Source organism: Leucopleurus acutus (genome assembly GCF_964270905.1).
Source record: "Leucopleurus acutus genome assembly, chromosome: 2".
In the NCBI taxonomy this organism is placed as follows: Eukaryota; Metazoa; Chordata; class Mammalia; order Artiodactyla; family Delphinidae; genus Leucopleurus; species Leucopleurus acutus.
The window spans coordinates 133,073,043-133,091,442 of NC_139143.1; the positions used below are offsets into that span (position 1 = coordinate 133,073,043).

General features: G+C 36.6%; 1 protein-coding gene across 3 annotated transcripts in view; it reads right to left on the bottom strand.

Moving 5' to 3' along the window:
* The window catches only part of LRRC7 (leucine rich repeat containing 7), a gene marked incomplete at both ends in the record, with an annotated part of 381,292 nt that overhangs the window by 27,161 nt on the left and 335,731 nt on the right, over nucleotides 1-18,400 (bottom strand). For all 3 annotated transcript variants that reach the window (XM_082833990.1, XM_082833989.1, XM_082833988.1), the window contains one exon: nucleotides 3,316-3,408. In XM_082833990.1, the coding sequence (XP_082690116.1) occupies nucleotides 3,316-3,408 (93 nt within the window). The remainder of the gene's footprint in view (nucleotides 1-3,315; nucleotides 3,409-18,400) is intronic.

Sequence of the window (18,400 nt, forward strand, 5' to 3'; positions counted from 1 at the left end):
GAGGGCAAAGGCAAGCATTATATGAAGGCTTTTTCATCTGGTTTTCTACAGTTTTCTCTTTCCAAGTATGTAAAAGCAGTTTTCACCTGGCAGTGAACCCAAAATAATGAACTCCATGATGAGTGAGTTGGGTTGTTCAACTACTAAACACTGTTCTGACAATGATATGAACTGCAGGACTAATTGTGCTCCATCCATTTAACCTAAGGAGACCATAATCAGACTACCTTGGCGTCTTCGAGAAGAGTTAAATTTGCAAGACCAGATGATGTTCTAAGCCCTCAAAGTCTGGTACAAAACAGTCTTTATGTCTTAATCCTCAATTCTCCCTAAAGCCTCAGTTAACTTTTGGGCTGTACCAAGAGTTTTTCTGCAATAGTCTCACACTACCGCAGAACCTAAATTTGGAACTTCTGCCAGACTGAACAACACAACTCACTTTTGTCCCAGTTTCATACTCTCAGCCCTTAGGGATGACTGCTTCATGCTTTTCCTATCTGGCTGTAAACCAGGTAATCAGTTTGGATGCTATTTCACTTTAGTCCTTGGCATTTGGCTGAAACAGTGGCTCCTAGCAATCATAATGAAGAGAATGGAACAAATCTACTGGCTATTTTAGTACAGAAAGTCTTCAATGACTCTAAGACATTCAGATATCTTGGATACTTAGAATTTTGAGTGTCATTACAAAACACTTAAACATTAATGAACAGTAGGTAAAATAATATAGTATGCTCGAAAGACTGCTTCTAACCCATGACTTGTTTATTGGAAGGGGATATATATCATATTAAAGTTTAAGATTTTGCATGACTAGAACTCCTTATAAAGAAAGCATCAACCTCTGACCCAGGTTGAATTAAAACATCTGTTTATTTTGGTTCTCCTCACCCCTCCTCACAGCTGTAAATTAGCCAGTTTATGATAAAATTGTCTTTCAACATTGGAGAGAAGAGTATTTTTAAAGTTCATTTTCATTTTCTTACTGTTTGATATTTTTAGGTTGATATAGGCACTGGATCCCACTCTAAATTTTATGCAACCTCCACAAGAATGGGGCACTGGGGATAAAAAAATGCAACTGAATTTCCTCGAGATTAATCCCTTCCCTTGTGAGTGGATTAAATTCTTATAGAAATTGTCAAAGCCAGTGTCTTTAGATCATCTCAACACTTTTAACTAAGTATCTACCATATGTTTGGTGTGGTCAATAAATTAAGAGCAGTCTGAGTCTTCTGTAGATTTGGAACTTTTAATTACTCTGATCAATTTTGCTGTAATAGAGATTCACTTTTCAGATTTTAAGTGTTTTAGAAAGTAATCAGGCAAAGAAAAGTGCTTTTGAGGGGAATCTTTCAATGGATAGATTATATAATTCAAGCTCTATATCTGTTGCATTTAACCAAAAGAGAAATTATAAGATCATAGAAATAGTTCAGTCTCACTAGAGTCATCAAAATGTTACAATGAAAAATTAAATGAATAGTTATAAAGTGTTCATATTTCATCACAGTGGAAGAATTACAGGCAATGATTTGAAAGCCTCACACCTGCTATCCCCTTCAGTTGAAAATAAAAGCAGAAAAGTAACAGCATTCAGACATCTTGACTATTTAGCAACTTGTGCATCTTTAATTGAAAAATATCTATTACCCTGTGCCTTCCAAAAATATAGTGAAAAGATATATCTGCTGGTGAGATAGGAGAGGAAAACATGTCTTTTGAATTTCAACTATCTTATGAATGATAAGTTTGTTACCTTTTCATTGAAAGAACTTATGGAAGAGATGTAAAACCAGAGAAAAAAAGAGGGGTCAAGATGAATAAGACAATAATTTGAGGCTTTTAAAAATACCATCATATGTTTCTGATAATTTTGACTTTTCATGCTTTTTGTCTTAAGATATATTAATAATTTATTAAAATTCAGTAAACACTTGGTCCTACTAAGCCATGAATATTTAAATTCTACTAAATCAATGATTATCCTCAACATCATTTCAAAAAGGAAATGTAGTAGTTACTTATACACAGACATTTCTAACTGGAATTTCCCTAATTATATAGGGTTGCTTCATATACATTCCTTATATATGAATACCTGCTCCAATCAGTTAACCAAATAAATTCTTATCTATGGCCACTGGGGATTCCTTTCTACTCCTTTCCATCCAAATAGTCCAACCTCTTTCTTTCTTCTTCTTCAGAAAGGAAAGGAAGAAGGCATAACTAATGGTAGGAAACAAAAAGACTGGGAAGAAGTAGAGGAAAATAAGGGATTAATGGCTATGGAAATCTCCAAAGAAGGGGCATCCAAATTTTTTCAGAAATAGGTCTTTAATCAGAAACTGATGTGTGGGTGATTTTTACAATAGTGGTAAATTGAAAGGATCCGCACCACTTTGTGACTCAAAGGTTAAGTCGAGAGCCTGAGGAGGTTTTATTCATATCTAATTTCTGTCTTTCTTCATCATCCCAAAGTTTTATGATGTCACTTAATGCAATTAAATTTGATGAGGTCAAAAGCAGACAGATTCAATGATCATCAAATTATAATCACTAATTGTTTAAAAGCTGAGAGTATTAAACCCTGATGGCAGAAGGCAGGTTACATAGCTCAGGGTACATTTTTTTGCTTAAAAAAGTCAAGTGGTCCACAATGGGATCAGACAGGCCAGATGTGAACATATGCAGCATGGTGGATATTCAGCAACGTTTGAGGTTAGAGTTGGGGATGGTGGTGAACCATTACCCATGATTTGACAGACAGGGGTGAGCATAAGAGGAGGACCTGATTCCTCTGCTGTGGCTAACACTGATTTTCTCACAGAATATTTGTTTCCCATGGTCTTTGAGTTCTACAATTCTATTAGTGAAATACTTTACCAACATGATGGATTAAAGAGATGGCAATCAGCTGGCCCTGGCGTTGAATCATTATTTATTCATTCTGTTACTATGAGAAAACTTTTTCCCAAATCAGTGATCCACAAATAAAATTTTGGAAAAAACTTGTTAGAAATTGCCTATATAGCTTCCTTTACAAATATATACAACTGTGAACAAAACAAAAAGCAAAAGCAAGCCACTTCCTATTCAAAGAGAATGCTTAAATTTATTTTTTCTCATTCATAGGATATGTCAAGCACTGTAGTGAATTCTTTTTTCCCTTTGCTGAAAAAGTTTCTAATTGGCTTCATAGTTAGCCAGCTTATTAAAGCACAGTCAAACCAAAAAATTGAAAAAAGTTTTTTTGCTGCAGTAGAATATACTGTTTTTCTAGTTAAAATTGACAATAAGAAATTCAGTTCTTACCTTGTCAGAAGGTTTAAATGGATTTCCTTGTCCACTAATTCCACCACTGATACTAAATCCAAGGCCAGGATTCTTTTCTATTCTCACACAAAACTATGTAAAAAAGATATAAAAAGGTAATCAAATACATATAAAAGCTAAATATCTTCAAATAACTGTATCCCAATAGAAAATAGTCACATTTCACTTAAGTTCTCAGGGTTAGCCTATGTTAACTTGGTATATAAAAGACAGTATAAACTCTGACAAAATAGTGTTTCTATAAGCATCAGTTATAATTGGAACTAACAAAATTACCTGAACAAGCAGACATGAGTAAATATTTATTCGTTACCTGTGCAGGACTAAATTTTGATTAGCAGTTTTTAAAACTTAGAAAACCCCTTAAAAAAAAAAGATTGTACATTATTTTAATTATCTACTTTAAACGTACATATAGTCTGACTAATTAGAAAGGACTGTATGAATAAGTGAAAGAAAATTTGCAAATGTAGAGTGAGGGAAAAGATGGCTATTTGATTAATTAGTTGATTAATTATTTATACATCTTTATTGGCGTATAATTGCTTTACATGTTGTGTTAGTTTCTGCTGTATAACAAAGTGAATCAGCTATATGTATACATATATCCCCATATCCCCTCCCTCTTCCGTCTCCCTCCCACTCTCCCTAGCCCACTCCTCTAGGGGGTTACAAAGCACTGAGCTGATCTCCCTGTGCTATGCAGCTGCTTCCCATTAGCTAACTATTTTACATATGGTAGTGTATATATGTCAATGCTGCTCTCACACTTCGCTCCAGCTTACCCTTCCCGCTCCTTGTGTCCTCAAGTCCATTGTCTATGTCTGCATCTTTACTACTGTCCTGCCCCTAGGTTCGTCAGAACCAATTTTTTTTTTTTTTAGATTCCATATGTATGTGTTAGCATACGGTATTTGTTTCTCTCTTCCTGACTTACTTCACTCTGTATGACAGACTCTAGGTCCATCCACCTCACTACAAATAACTCAATTTCGTTTATTTTTATGGCTGGGTAATATTCCGTTGAATATATGTGCCACATCTTCTTTATCCATTCATCTGTTGATGGACACTTAGGTTTCTTCCATGTCCTGGCTATTGTAAATAGTGCTGCAATGAACATTGTGGTACATATGGTTTTCTCTGGGTATATGCCCAGTAATGGGATTGCTGGGTCATATGGTAGTTCTATTTTTAGTTTTGTAAGGAACCTCCATACTGTTGTCCATAGTGGCTGTATTGATTTACATTCCCACCAATAGTGCAAGAGTGTTCCCTTTTCTCCACACCCTCTCCAGCATTTATTGTTTGTAGATTTTTTGATGATGGCCATTATGACTGGTGTGAGGTGATACCTCATTGTAGTTTTGATTTGCATTTCTCTAATGATTAATGATGTTGAGCTTCCGTTCATGTGTTTGTTGGCAATCTGTATATCTTCTTTGGAGAAATGTCGATTTAGGTCTTCTGTTCATTTTTGGATTGGGTTGTTTGTTTTTTTGAAATTGAGCTGCATGAGCTGCTTGTAAATTTTAGAGATTAATCCTTTGTCAGGTGCTTCATTTGCAAATATTTTCTCCCATTCTGAGGGTTGTCTTTTGGTCATGTTTATGGTTTCCTTTGCTCTGCAAAAGCTTTTAAGTTTCATTAGGTCCCATTGTTTATTTTTGTTTTTATTTCCATTTCTCTAGGAGGTGGGTCAAAAAGGATCTTGCTGTGATTTATGTCGTAGAGTGTTCTGCCTCTGTTTTCCTCTAAGAGTTTGATAGTGTCTGGCCTTACATTTAGGTCTTTAATCCATTTTGAGTTTATTTTTGTGTATAGTGTTAGGAAGTGTTCTAATTTCATTCTTTTACATGTAGCTGTCCAGTTTTCCCAGCACCACTTATTGAAGAGGCTGTCTTTTCTCCACTGTATATTCTTGCCTCCTTTATCAAAGACAAGGTGACCATATGTGTGTGGGTTTACCTCTGGGCTTTCTATCCTGTTTCACTGATCTATATTCCTGTTTTTGTGCCAGTGCCATAGTGTCTTGATTACTGTAGCTTTGCAGTATTGTCTGAAGTCTGGGAGTCTGATTCCTCCAGCTCCATTTTTCTTTCCCAAGATTGCTTCAGCTATTTGGGGTCTTTTTTGTTTTCACACAAATTGTGAAATTTTTTGATCTAGTTCTGTGAAAAATGGCATTGGTAGTTTGATAGGAATTGCATTGAACCTGTAGATTGTTTTGGGTAGTATAGTCATTTTCACAATATTGATTCTTCCAGTCCAAGAACATGGTATATCTCTCCATCTGTTTGTATCATCTTTAATTTCTTTCATCAGTGTCTTATAGTTTTCTGCATACAGGTCTTTTGCCTCCTTAGGTAGGTTTACTCCTAGGTATTTTATTCTTTTTGTTGCAGTGGTAAATGGGAGTGTTTCCTTAGTTTCTCTTTCAGATTTTTCATCATTAGTGTAGAGGAATGCAAGAGATTTCTTTTTTTAATATAAATTTATTTATTTATTTTTAAATTTTTGGCTGTGTTGGGTCTTTGTTGCTGTGTGTGGGCTTTCTCTAGTTGTGGTGAGCAGGGCTACTCTTTGTTGCGGTGTGCAGGCTTCTCATTGTCATGGCTTCTCTTGTTGTGCAGCACGGGCTCTAGGCACATAGGCTTCAATAGCTGTGGCACATGGGCTCAGTAGTTGTGGCTTGCGGGCCCTAGAGCTCAAGCTCAGTAGTTGTGGCGCACGGGCTCATTTGCTCCATGGCATGTGGGAATTCCTGGGCCAGGGCTCGAATCTGTGTCCTGTGCATTGGTAGGCAGATTCTTAACCACTGTGCCACCAGAGAAGCCCAAATGTAAGAGATTTCTGTGAATTAATTTTGTATCCTGCTGCTTTACCAAATTCATTGATTAACTCTGTAGCTTTCTGGTAGCACTTTAGGATTCTCTATGTATAGTATCATATCTTCTGCAGATAGTGACAGCTTTACTTCTTCTATTCTGATTTGGATTCCTTTTATTTCTTCTTCTTCTCTGATTGCCATGGCTAAAACCTCTGAAACTATGTTGAATAATAGTGGTGAGAGTGGGCAACCTTGTCTTGTTCCTGATCTTAGTGGAAATGGTTTCAGTTTTTCACCATTGAGAAAGATGTTGGCTGTGGGTTTGTCATATATGGCCTTTATTATGTTCAGGTAATTTCCTTCTATGCCTACTTTCTGGAGAGTTTTTATCATAAATAGGTGTTGAATTTTGTCAAAAGCTTTCTCTGCATCTGTTGAGATTATTCTATGGCTTTTATCCTTCAGTTTGTTAATATGGTGTATCACATTGATTGATTTGCATATATTGAAGAATCCTTGCATTCTTGGGATAAACCCCATTGATCATAGTGTTTGATCCTTTTAATGTGCTGTTGGATTCCGTTTGCTAGTATTTTGTTGAGGAGTTTTGCATCTATGTTCATCAGAGATATTGGCCTGTAGTTTTCTTTTTTTTTTTTTGCGGTACGCGGGCCTCTCACTGTTGTGGCCTCTCCCGTTGCGTAGCACAGGCTCCGGACGCGCAGGTTCAGCGGCCATGGCTCATGGGCCCAGCCACTCTGTGGCATGTGGGATCTTCCCGGACCGGAGCACGAACCCATGTCCCCTGCATCGGCAGGTGGACTCTCAACCACTGCGCCACCAGGGAAGCCTATATAGTTTTCTTTTTTTATATTTGTTTGGTTTTGGCATCAGGGTGATGGTGGCCTTGTAGAATGAGTTTGGAGGTGTTCCTCCCTCTGCTAATATTTTGGAAGAGTTTGAGAAGGATAGGTGTTAGCTCTTCTCTAAATGATAGAATTTGCCTGTGAAGCCATCTGGTCCTGGGGTTTTGTTTGTTGGAAGATTTTTAATCACGGTTTTAATTTCAGTGCTTGTGATTGGTCTGTTTATATTTTCTACTTCTTCCTGGTTCAGTCTTGGAAGGTTGTTTTTTTCTAAGAATTTGTCCATTTCTTCCAGGTTGTCCATTGTATTGGCATAGAGTTGCTTGTAGTAATCTCTCATGATCCTTTGTATTTCTGCAGTGCCAGTTGTTACTTCTCCATTTTTATTTCTAATTCTGTTGATTTGAGTGTTCTCACTTTTTTTCTTGATGAGTTTGGCTAATGGTTCATCAATTTTCTTTATCTTCTCAAAGAACCAGCTATTAGTTTTATTGATCTTTGTTATCATTTCTTTTCTTTTTCATATATTTCTGACCTGATCTTTATGATTTCTTTCCTTCTGCTAATTTTGGGGTTTTTTTGTTCTTCGTTCTCTAATTGCTTTAGGTGTAAGTTAGGTTGTTTATTTGAGATGTTTTTTGTTTCTTGAGGTAGGAATGTATTGCTATAAACTTCCCTCTTAGAACTGCTTCTGCTGCACCCCATAGGTTTTGGGTAGTCGTGTTTTCATTGTCATTTTTTTTAGGTATTTTTTGATTTCCTCTTTGATTTCTTCAGTGATTCCTTGGTTATTTAGTAGCATATTAGTGTTTGTATTTTTTACAGTTTTTTTCCCTATAATTAGTATCTAGTCTCCATAGCATTGTGGTCAGAAAAGACACTTTATACGATTTCAATTTTAGTAAATTTACCAAGGCTTGATTTGTGACCCAAGATATCATCTATCCTGGAGAATGCTCCATGAGCACTTGAGATGAAAGTGTATTCTGTTGTTTTTGGATGGAATGTCCTATAAATATCAATTAAGTCCATCTTGACAATTAAGTCCATCTTGTCATTTAAAGCTTGTGTTTCCTTATTTATTTTCATTTTGGATGATCTGTCCATTGGTGAAAGTGGGGTGTTAAAGTCCCCTACTATGATTGTGTTACTGTCGATTTCCCCTTTTATGGCTGTTAGCATTTGACTTATGTATTGAGATGCTTCTATGTTGGGTGCATGTTTACAATTGTTATATCATCTTCCTGGATTGATCCCTTGATCATTATGTAGTATAGTTCTTTGTCTCTTGTAATAGTCTTTATTTTAAAGTCTATTTTTTCTGATATGAGAATTGCTACTCCAGCTTTCTTTTGATTTCTATTTTCATGGAATATTTTTTCCATCCCCTCATTTTCAGTCTGTATGTGTCCCTAGGTCTGAAGTGGGTCTCTTGTAGACAGCATATATATGGGTCTTGTTTTTGTATCCATTCAGCCAGTCTATGTCTTTTTGTTGGAACATTTAATCCATTTACATTTAAGGTAATTATCAATATGTATGTTCCTATTACCATTTTCTTAATTGTTTTGAGTTTGTTATTGTAGGTCTTTTCCTTCTCTTGTGTTTGCTGCCTAGAGAAGCTCCTTTAGCATTTGTTGTAAAGCTGGTTTGGTGGTGCTGAATTCTCTTAACTTATGCTTGTCTGTAAAGCTTTTAATTTCTCTCTTGAATCTGAATGAGATCCTTGCTGTGTAGAGTAATCTTGGTTGTAGGTTTTTCCCTTTCATGACTTTAAATATGTCCTGTCACTCCCTTCTGGTTTGCAGAGTTTCTGCTGAAAGATCAGCTGTTAACCTTACGGGGATTTCCTTGTATGTTATTTGTTGCTTTTCCCTTGCTGCTTTTAAAATTTTTTCTTTGTATTTAATTTTTTGTAGTTTGATTAATGTGTCTTGGTGTGTTTCTCCTTGGATTTATCCTGTATGGGACTCTGCGCTTCCTGGACTTGACTATTTCCTTTCCCATGTTAGGGAAGTTTTCAACTATAATCTCCTCAAATATTTTCTCAGAAACTTTCTTTTCCTCTTCTTCTTCTGGGATCTCTATAATTCGAATGTTGGTGCATTTATGGTAGTTATTTCCACTATTTTTTCTTCCAGGTCACTTATCCTTTCTTCTGCTTCAGTTATTCTGCTATTGATTCCTTCTAGAGAGTTTTTAATTTCATTTATTTTGTTGTTCATCATTGTTTGTTGGCTCTTTATTTCCTCTAGGTCCTTCTTAATCATTTCTTGTATATTCTCCATTCTATTTCCAAGACTTTGGATCATCTTTCCTATCATTACTCTGATTTTTTTTCAGGTAGACTGTCTATTTCCTCTTCGTTTGGTCTGGTGGGGTTTTACCTTGTTCCTTCATCTGCTGCATGTTTCTCTGTCTTCTCATTTTGTTTAACTTACTGTGTTTGGGACCTCCTTTTTGCAGGCTGCAAGTTCGTAATTCCCATTGTTTTTGGTGTCTGCCCCCAGTGGGTGAGGTTTGGTTCAGTGACTTGTGTAGGATTCCTGGTGGAGGGGACTGGTGCCTGTGTTCAGGTGGGTGGGGCTGGATCTTATCTTTCTGGTGGGTAGGGCTGCATCTGGTGGTGTGTTTTGGGGTGTTTGTGAACTTAGTATCATTTTTTTTTTTGAACTTAGTATCATTTTAGGCAACCTTTTCTGCTAATGGGTGGGGTTGTATTCCTGTCTTGCCAGTTGTTTGGCATGGGGCATCCAGCACTGGAGCTTGCTGGCCATTGGGTGGAGCTGGGTCTTAATGTTGAGACAGAGATCTCTGGGAGTGCTCTTGCCGATTGATATTACATGGGGCTGGGAGGTCTCTGGTGGTCCAATGTCCTGAACTTGGCTCTCCCATCTTAGAGGCTCGGGCCTGACATCTGGCCAGAGCACCAAGACCCTGTCAGCCACATGGCTAGGTACATGGGGATTTTCTTGCCTTTTGGGAAGTCTGAGGTCTTCTGCCAGTGGTCAGTAGGTGTTCTGTAGGAGTTGTTCCACATGTAGATGTATTTTTGATGTGTTTGTGGGAAGGAGGGTGATCTCCACCTCTTACTCCTCTGAAATCTTGAAGGTCCCCTGATGGTTATTTAATTTAAATCAGTTGTTACTACTTTCTAGGAGAGTAGAATATTTCATCTCGGTAGATAATTCTATTGTTTAGACATAGCAGGGGTTTTATTGGGTTGGCCAAAAAGTTCATTTGGTTTTTCCATAAGATCTTAACAGAAAAACCCAAATGAACTTTTTGGCCAGCCCAATAGTTTGAGAAAGGGGAGAAGTTTTATCCACAGTTAGAGTGAAGGTGAAACAAAAAAAGAAAGAAATACTCAGTAAAAAGAGTTTTGGGTTTTGGCAGCAACTCCTCAAAAGGCAGTTAAAAGTGTTAGAGGAAAGAGGAAAACACTGTGAGAAAGAGAGAGGTCAAAAATATGGAGAAATTGTGACAGGGAAGAGTCAATAAATATTTAGGACTGTGAAGGCTAATATTCCAGTATTCTGTGCTCTATTACCTCCCCAAACCCCAAATCATCAATGAAATCTGTTAAACGTCAGAGCCTTATGCTTTGCAGTACTGTTGGGAAATGACGGCATTAGGAGTAGGTCCACCTTGGGGTAAGGTTGGAGTAAAGATAACAGCAATTATAAGAATTGATACAGGGACTTCCCTGGTGGTCCAGTGGTTGGGACTCTGTGCTTCCACTGCAGGGGGCACAGGTTTGATCCCTGGTTGGGGAACTAGGATCCTGGATGCCACATGGCGTGGCCAAAAAAAAAAAAAAAAAAGAACCTGATACAAGGAACGTAGATCAAAAATTCAGCAGAAGGGAAATTAGTGTCAGGAATGACTTAGAGAAACTATAATAAACCTAGGAATTCTTGACGATCCTGAGCTGGGGATGTGAATGTGTGGGCTGTGGGGAAAATGCTAGTTTTCCATGTAAAGTGGGACGGGGTGGCCCCAGATAACTGAAAGACTTGGCACCCCAGAGGTAGCATGCACTTTGGTTACACAAAGGGAAACAAACAACTTTTATAACTTTTAAGTAAAGAATGAGTATTGGAACTAGGGTGAACCAAGTATTACCAGAGATTAGCAGGCAAAAGATTATCAATAAAGAGTTAAGAAAAAAGTCTAAAGAAATACATTAGCATATATTTTGTATTTGTATAAATGTATATTGGAAATGTTCTTAAAGATGATTGGAAACATTTGCTTTTTTAAGTAGCTCAATGTTTTCCCCAGCAACATTGCTTAGCCTATTAATTTGCTTATGGGAAAATGCAAATGCCCCAAATGTTCTCTACATCTTTATTTTTAAGGTACCTTCAATACTTACCTCTTAGATAGTTCAAGACAAACTTGAGTCCTATTCCTGACTTAATTAGCATATATTGTGGGTCGATGGGAGCTGGATCAATTAAGTTTGGCCATTTAATAGGACTATCCTTAATTCAGTCATATTCTTTAATAGTAAACATAATGTATATTACATAGTTCACTTGCAACACAAGGACCAAAAACTATCCACTAATGTGATTTTTATGATAGACTCATTAATGAACAGTTTCTAAATGATGAGTAACTGCAATTACCATAAATACTCTCCTATATTTTTATTTTAAAGATTGGTTTAATTACAACTTTTCCTTTAATTGATCTAGATTTGTTAAAACTAGTTATCATAGGGTGGTAGAAACTACAGTTTCTAATAGTTTTGTATTTATATGGCTCACAGTCTGTGGATCTGAACATATAATAGCTCGATTAGCTCGAAGGAATACTTTAGCTTTGTTCATCACACGAGTTCACCTTGTAGTCCTTTTTTTGTTATTAGTGGTTAATTAGAAAATGAGAAGAAAGGAACTAATACTATTTAAACATTTTACTTTTGCTTTTCCCATATATCTGTGCATTTCCAATTAAATTATTTAAAATTTGGGCTATATCTTTCTAATGTGAAAATTTTATATTGTATAACATAATATGTGGAAGGTGTACACTTTGGGCTTTCTCCAGGCCACTATAAAAACTGAAAGGAAACATAGGCAACAGATTTTATTTACAAAGTAAATTGCTGAGGGTACTTTCTAGTCATTCTCTTTCAAGGTAGTGACTATATCTATTTTATATTATTGTCAATCTGGAAGGCACTAAAAAATCTTAGGAAAACAAATTTCATATGTGCCAAGTATCTGAAGAACTGCTTCAATATATTTTTAATAATCGAAATAATAAAGATGACACTGTGTTTTTATAAATATGACAACCAACCACAAATTCTGATCTGAAGCTAGGCTCCCCTTGGGCACACTATGGTATGGCTAATAGGTTGTGTTGGGACTGCTATGTTCCATAAAGCATGTCAGACAGAGTATTCATCTCACATAGAAGGAGTTCCACCTGTCTGCTAAGGCCCAAAGGGGCCATAAAATGTGAGAGGAGGGAATGCCTCACAGCCAAGAAACAGTCTGAAACTAAAAGGGTTTAGCAAAGAGGAAATGCAGTGTTCTAGAAAAAGGTCAGATCTAGGAGGCTAATAAATAGCTTATTCAATGAAAATCAGCTTTTCTATTTTTTATTAAGTTATTGATATCAATGAGTGAAATTGCTGGCTGAAGATAACAGCAACAGTTTGGCAGGAAATGGTGCATTTGCTTCTTTCAGAGTCTGCTTCCATCATTTGACTACTTGATATTTCTGGTTTGTGTTAATCTTGCTCTAATTAAAATACTGGGTCATAACTTGGAGAAGCCCATGACAAAATGGACTGTAATGTAGCAGCGAGGCTCTGTGAAGTCGTAATGTATAATCTCTGGAAGGCAGTGATCTCATTTGGTCTTGCAATGCTCTAAAACCTAGTAGCAAGCACAAAGGAAATACGTGTGTGTGGGTGTGTGGGTGGGCACATGTGCGTGAGGTGTAATTCAGGATTAGAGAATTGCATTGCAGAAAGATACCTGGTGATGCTGTAATTAACGTGCTTCCTATGCTTTGTTCTAGTGACCATTCTCTTTCCTAGCAGTATGTATTATGAAGCTTTTAGTGGATACCTGCTGTTTTTGCTGCTCAAGATCCATTCATTCTTTGTCTGGCAGTTATAACCTCAAATTCTCTTTGAAAACCACCCACTTCTTTATTCTCAGCCTGTATGCTTTCAGTGAATCATGTTATCTAGACCTAAAACAAAGCACTGGATCCCCTAAAAATATGATTTATTATAGGATGAGCAGGTCACTTGATTAACTAGGAGTAATGAGATGGCTATTAGGATTTTCAGGAAAGAGAATCTTGCTCTTTCTTGCTTGTTTTACATCTCAGAGAGTCTGAGGCTCTTGAGCTATCTTTCTATCACGAGGGGAAAGCCTTTTTGGCACAGGAACCAGCCCACAGAGAGAGAAGTCATGATTTCCTCTGAGCCTAGCATTAAGCCTTATCTGAAGCTTCCTCCATCTCTGGAGTTCCAGCTGATATGAGTTTAAACATTCTCCTTTGGCTTAAGTCTTATTAGGTTGAGTCACTCATAATCAAGAGGCATAGTTGACTAAATAAATTGAGAAGAAATTTGCTTATTTGTAGACATAAAAGAATTGATTTACCTTAAAAGAAAAAAATTATACACTTGTTAGAAAATTCTTTTGGGAAATGAAGTGAGCAGAATTTCAAATATTCTGTACTGTAAGAAATTCAAGGTAAATTTTTGATCTATTTACGGACTGTTAATTGCTGAAGCATCAAGAAAGGACCTTGTAACTAAAAATGTTTCACCTCTGAGGCCATTTCCAGGTTTGAACCCTGAGAGTATTAACATAGAGAAGGTCTGGTGAAGAGACATCCACATTCCGCATGGAGTTTTAATCAAGTAGGACATCTGAATCACCTCGGAATGTCTATTATATTATCTCTTCATTGACTATCTACAACAGTGGCTGGCACATAGTTAGCACTCAATTAACTTCTGGTTGAATAAATAAATCGGTAATATGCATGTGTGACAAAAGATACTCTCAATTATTCATTGTCAAAAGTATATGATGACTCTTTCTTAAAACATGTGATGAGTTTTTCGAAGATGTGCCAGTTATTCAAAGAAGTGCTCCAATTATATTGTTAACTGCTTGGAAAAACCACTGTAACTTTGAAAATGAAAATGGTTGTAGAAATCATGATTCATGTCTTTATGCCACAAATATTTATTGATTTTCTACTAAGTGCTAGGCACCTTATCAGACAGACAAAAAATCCTTGCCCTCATGGAACTTACATTCTAATGGGGAAGACAGATAGTAAACATGTGAACAGGAAGTAATTTCAGATAGTGATATGAGCTGTGCAAAAAAATAAAGCAGGAAAGTAAGTACAGTTTGACGGAACAGGAGTGAGGAGCTATTTTAGTTGGAGTAGCTAAGAAAGGCCTCTCTGAGGATGTGACATTTGAGCGAAATGTGAATGAGATAAGGGATCAAGCAACAGACAATAAGAAAAATGGGAAAACTATTCCAGGCAGGGAGAACAGCAATTTTAAATGCCCTGAAGACAGATGGATCTTTGTAAAGTCAAAGAACAACAAGACGGCATATGGACAGACATATAGATCAGTGAAATAGAACGGAGAATCAAGATATAAACCCTAACATTTGTGGTCATTTGATCTTCAACAAAAGGTCTAAGATAATTCAATGAGGAAAGGATAATTTTTTAAACAAATAGTATAGGGACAACTGGATATCTACATGAAAAATAATGATTTTTACCTGTACCTCATACCATACACAAAAATTAATGCAAAATAAATCAGGGACTGAAGTGCAAGAGCTAAAACTATAAACCTTTAGGAAGAAAATACAAGTAAATCTCCGTCATCGTGAGTTAAGCAATGATTTCTTAGATATGAAACCAAATGTTATAAAGAAGATGACTGACTTTATCAAAATTAAAAACTTTGGTGCCTTAAAGAGACCATCAAGAAAGTGAAAAGACAACCCACAGAATGGGAGAAAATATTTTGTATCTGGCATATATGAACGACAGTTACAGTTCAAATAACCTAATTAAAAAATGGGCAAAGAATTTTAATAGACATTTACCCAAAGAAGATATATGAATGACTAATAAACACATGAAAAGCTACTCAACATCATTAGTTATTGGAGAAATGTAGATTAAAAACACAATGAGAGGGGCTTCCCTGGTGGTGCAGCGGTTGAGAGTCCGCCTGCCGATGCAGGGGACACGGGTTCGTGCCCCGGTCCGGGAAGATCCCACATGCCGCGGAGCGGCTGGGCCTGTGGGCCATGGCTGCTGAGCCTAAGCGTCCGGAGCCTGTGCTCCACAACGGGAGAGGCCACAACAGTGAAAGGCCCGCGTACCGCCAAAAAAAACACACAAAAAATCCCAAAAAACCCCACAATGAGATACTATCAATACTTCACAAGATGGCTATAATAAAAAAGAAAGACAATAACAAATATTGGTAAGGATGTGGAGAAATTAGAACACTCACATTGCTGGTGGGAGTAAAATGTGGCAGACACTTTAGAAAAGAGTTTAGAAGCTCCTTAAAATTGATAAACATAATTACCATATAACCCAGCAAGTTCATTCCTAGGTAACTACTCAAGCACAATAAAAATGTACCTTCACACACAAATTTGTACATGAATGTTCAAAAAGTGGAAAGAACGCAAATGTCTATCACCTGATGAATGCATAAGCAATATATGGTATAGCCATATAATGGAATATTATTTGGCAGTAAAAAGGAATGAATTACTGATATGTGCTACACTAAGCACATTATGCTAATTAAAATTAGCCAGTCACAGAAAACTTCATATGTCCTATGATCTCATTTATATGAAATGTCCAGAATAGACAAATGTATAGAGATACAATGTAGATGAATGATTGTCTAGGGCTGGGGGCAGAATAGAGGGCAGGGAGTATGGAAGATGACCGCTAATGGGTACAAGGTTTCTTTTTGGAATTATGAAAATGTTTAAAAATTAGATTATGGTGATGGTGGTACAACTGTATAAATATACTAAAAACCACTGAATTGTTCAATTTAAACAGGTGAACTTTACCGTGTGTAAACTATATCAATAAGGCTGTTAAAATCAGCAACAACAACATGATCAGCATGACAAGAGAGAAAATGGCTAAGGAAAGAGTAGAAGGAGAGGAGGCAGGGTCCAGGTCTGTAGGGACTTCATGCCATAGTGAGGATTTATAAGGGTTCAGAAGTTTTCAAGCCACTAGGGATTTTTAAGCAGAAGACTGACATGATCTGATTCATGTTTTAAAGAGATCACTCTGGCATTGGAAAACAGACTGGAGAAAAGCAACCGGCAAAAGAGAAAACAATTAGGGAGCTACTGAAGTAGATAGGAGTGAGGTGATGGCTGATAAGGTGGTAGCAGTGCAGGTGATGAAAAGTGGTGAATTCAGAATATATTTTAATGGAATTGCTGTGACTTGTACGTGGGCTGTGAGAAAGGGAAGTCAAGGATCTTTGGCCATAGCAACAAGATAAATAGAAGAGCCATTAACTGAAATGGGGAAATCTAGAAGAGAAGCAGGTTTGGTAGGGGCAGGGCTGGGAAACAAGAGTTTCTTTTGACTATGCTAAGTTTAAGAAATTCATTGGACATCCAGGTTGAGATATCAAAAGGTGGGTAATTGAATATAAACATCTGGAGTACAGGGGAGAGGCCAGAGCTGGAGATATATAAATCTTGGACTCATCCATCCTGGAAGTAAATGAAATCATACAGGTGTGAGTATGGATACAAAAGAGAAGGGGGTCAAGGTTTGAGCACTGGATCACTCTATCATTTAAAGGTCAGGAACAGAAAAGGAGTCAATAAAGAAATCAGGAAAGAATGGCTAGTGTGGAAAGAGGGAAAGCGGTAGAATAGTGATAGCCAAGTGAAGAAAATTTAAAGAAAGAGTTCAGTCAAGCCACTTACTGAGAGATCAAATGAGATGATGATGGAGATTTGATTATGGGACTTGACAGAAGTAGAGAGAATGCTTCATGGTACTGAAATTAAACTGGAAATTAAATTTGCTGCTACTTTCACTTTTAGTTCCTGGTCTTATAGGTTATTATATAACAGTGCTTGTACAATAAAGAGTGCTATGCAATGATAAGGTATTATAACTTTTGTTGTGATTTACACTATGTGTATTGCACAGCTATACAAAATCTACATAAAACTTCTCTGCCTTCCCAAAATTTCTAACGAGCCTGTGTCATAGACTAAAAAAGGTAATAATTATAAAAATATATAAATGTTAATATTAAAAAATTTTTTTTTGATCCTTCTATTTTCATATCTTTTTCTGTTGTGTATCAGAGATGCAAGTCCAACTAAAAGTGCTAATTAAATCTTTTGAAGAAACATACTAATAGGTTGATGAATAAAATCCTTTGAGTAGCGTTTTCTAGATCTTTCAGAAAAAAATAGCCAACTCTGTATGTAACTAGAAAGTAGAAACTCAAATGTTCTTTCGTCTGTAAATGCATTTTAAAGGTTATTCACTTCATTTCCTTCATTTTAAACTTGAGGAAACCAAGAAGACCATACATATATTTAGTGGAACACTGAAAGAGGCCTTCTGATTCCTACTGTAGTGTTTACTGAATCCTACTATTTGACTAAACATAATTCATAAAGTCAATTTGTAGAATTTGTGGTGTTGAGTTAGACATTATTTGTGTCAAAGTATGAATTTAGAGTTGCAGTATTACTTTGGTTACTGGAGAATAAAATTCTATGGGGAAAATATGCATAAATAGCAGTAATTTAAGTAGAGCAGGATGAGGTATGGGATGTCCCTGAAATCATTTGAGTAAATAATATACATTAAAACCATCTTAATATCTATTTTCTAACCATCTTTATTAAATTATTGCCTTTTAATTTTAAAATTCATGATTAAAAAACCCAAATATTTCCAAGTTTTTCTTCTTATATCAAACACTCAGGATAATGTATTTTTCTTCACTTGGTTCCAAGTGAACCTCACCTCACCTGTAACCTCACCTGGATGAGGTGAGGTTAGATGAAGCCTCACCTGGAACCCTTGTGAGCCCTTCAGGCAACTGATCAGAGCATCTAAAGAGATGTCTGAAATCATGTCTTAGCCAAAAGCTTCATGTACTCCACATATTATTATCAAAATGATTTCTTCCAGGGTACACTATAGCATCTCCTTCAAGGAGGGTTTCAGAGCTTTGTTTTTATTTCCCCTTGAATACGATGGGTGTGAGCTGCTTTGTATAACTTACAAGGCTTATTCTAATGTAATTCTAATGTAATGT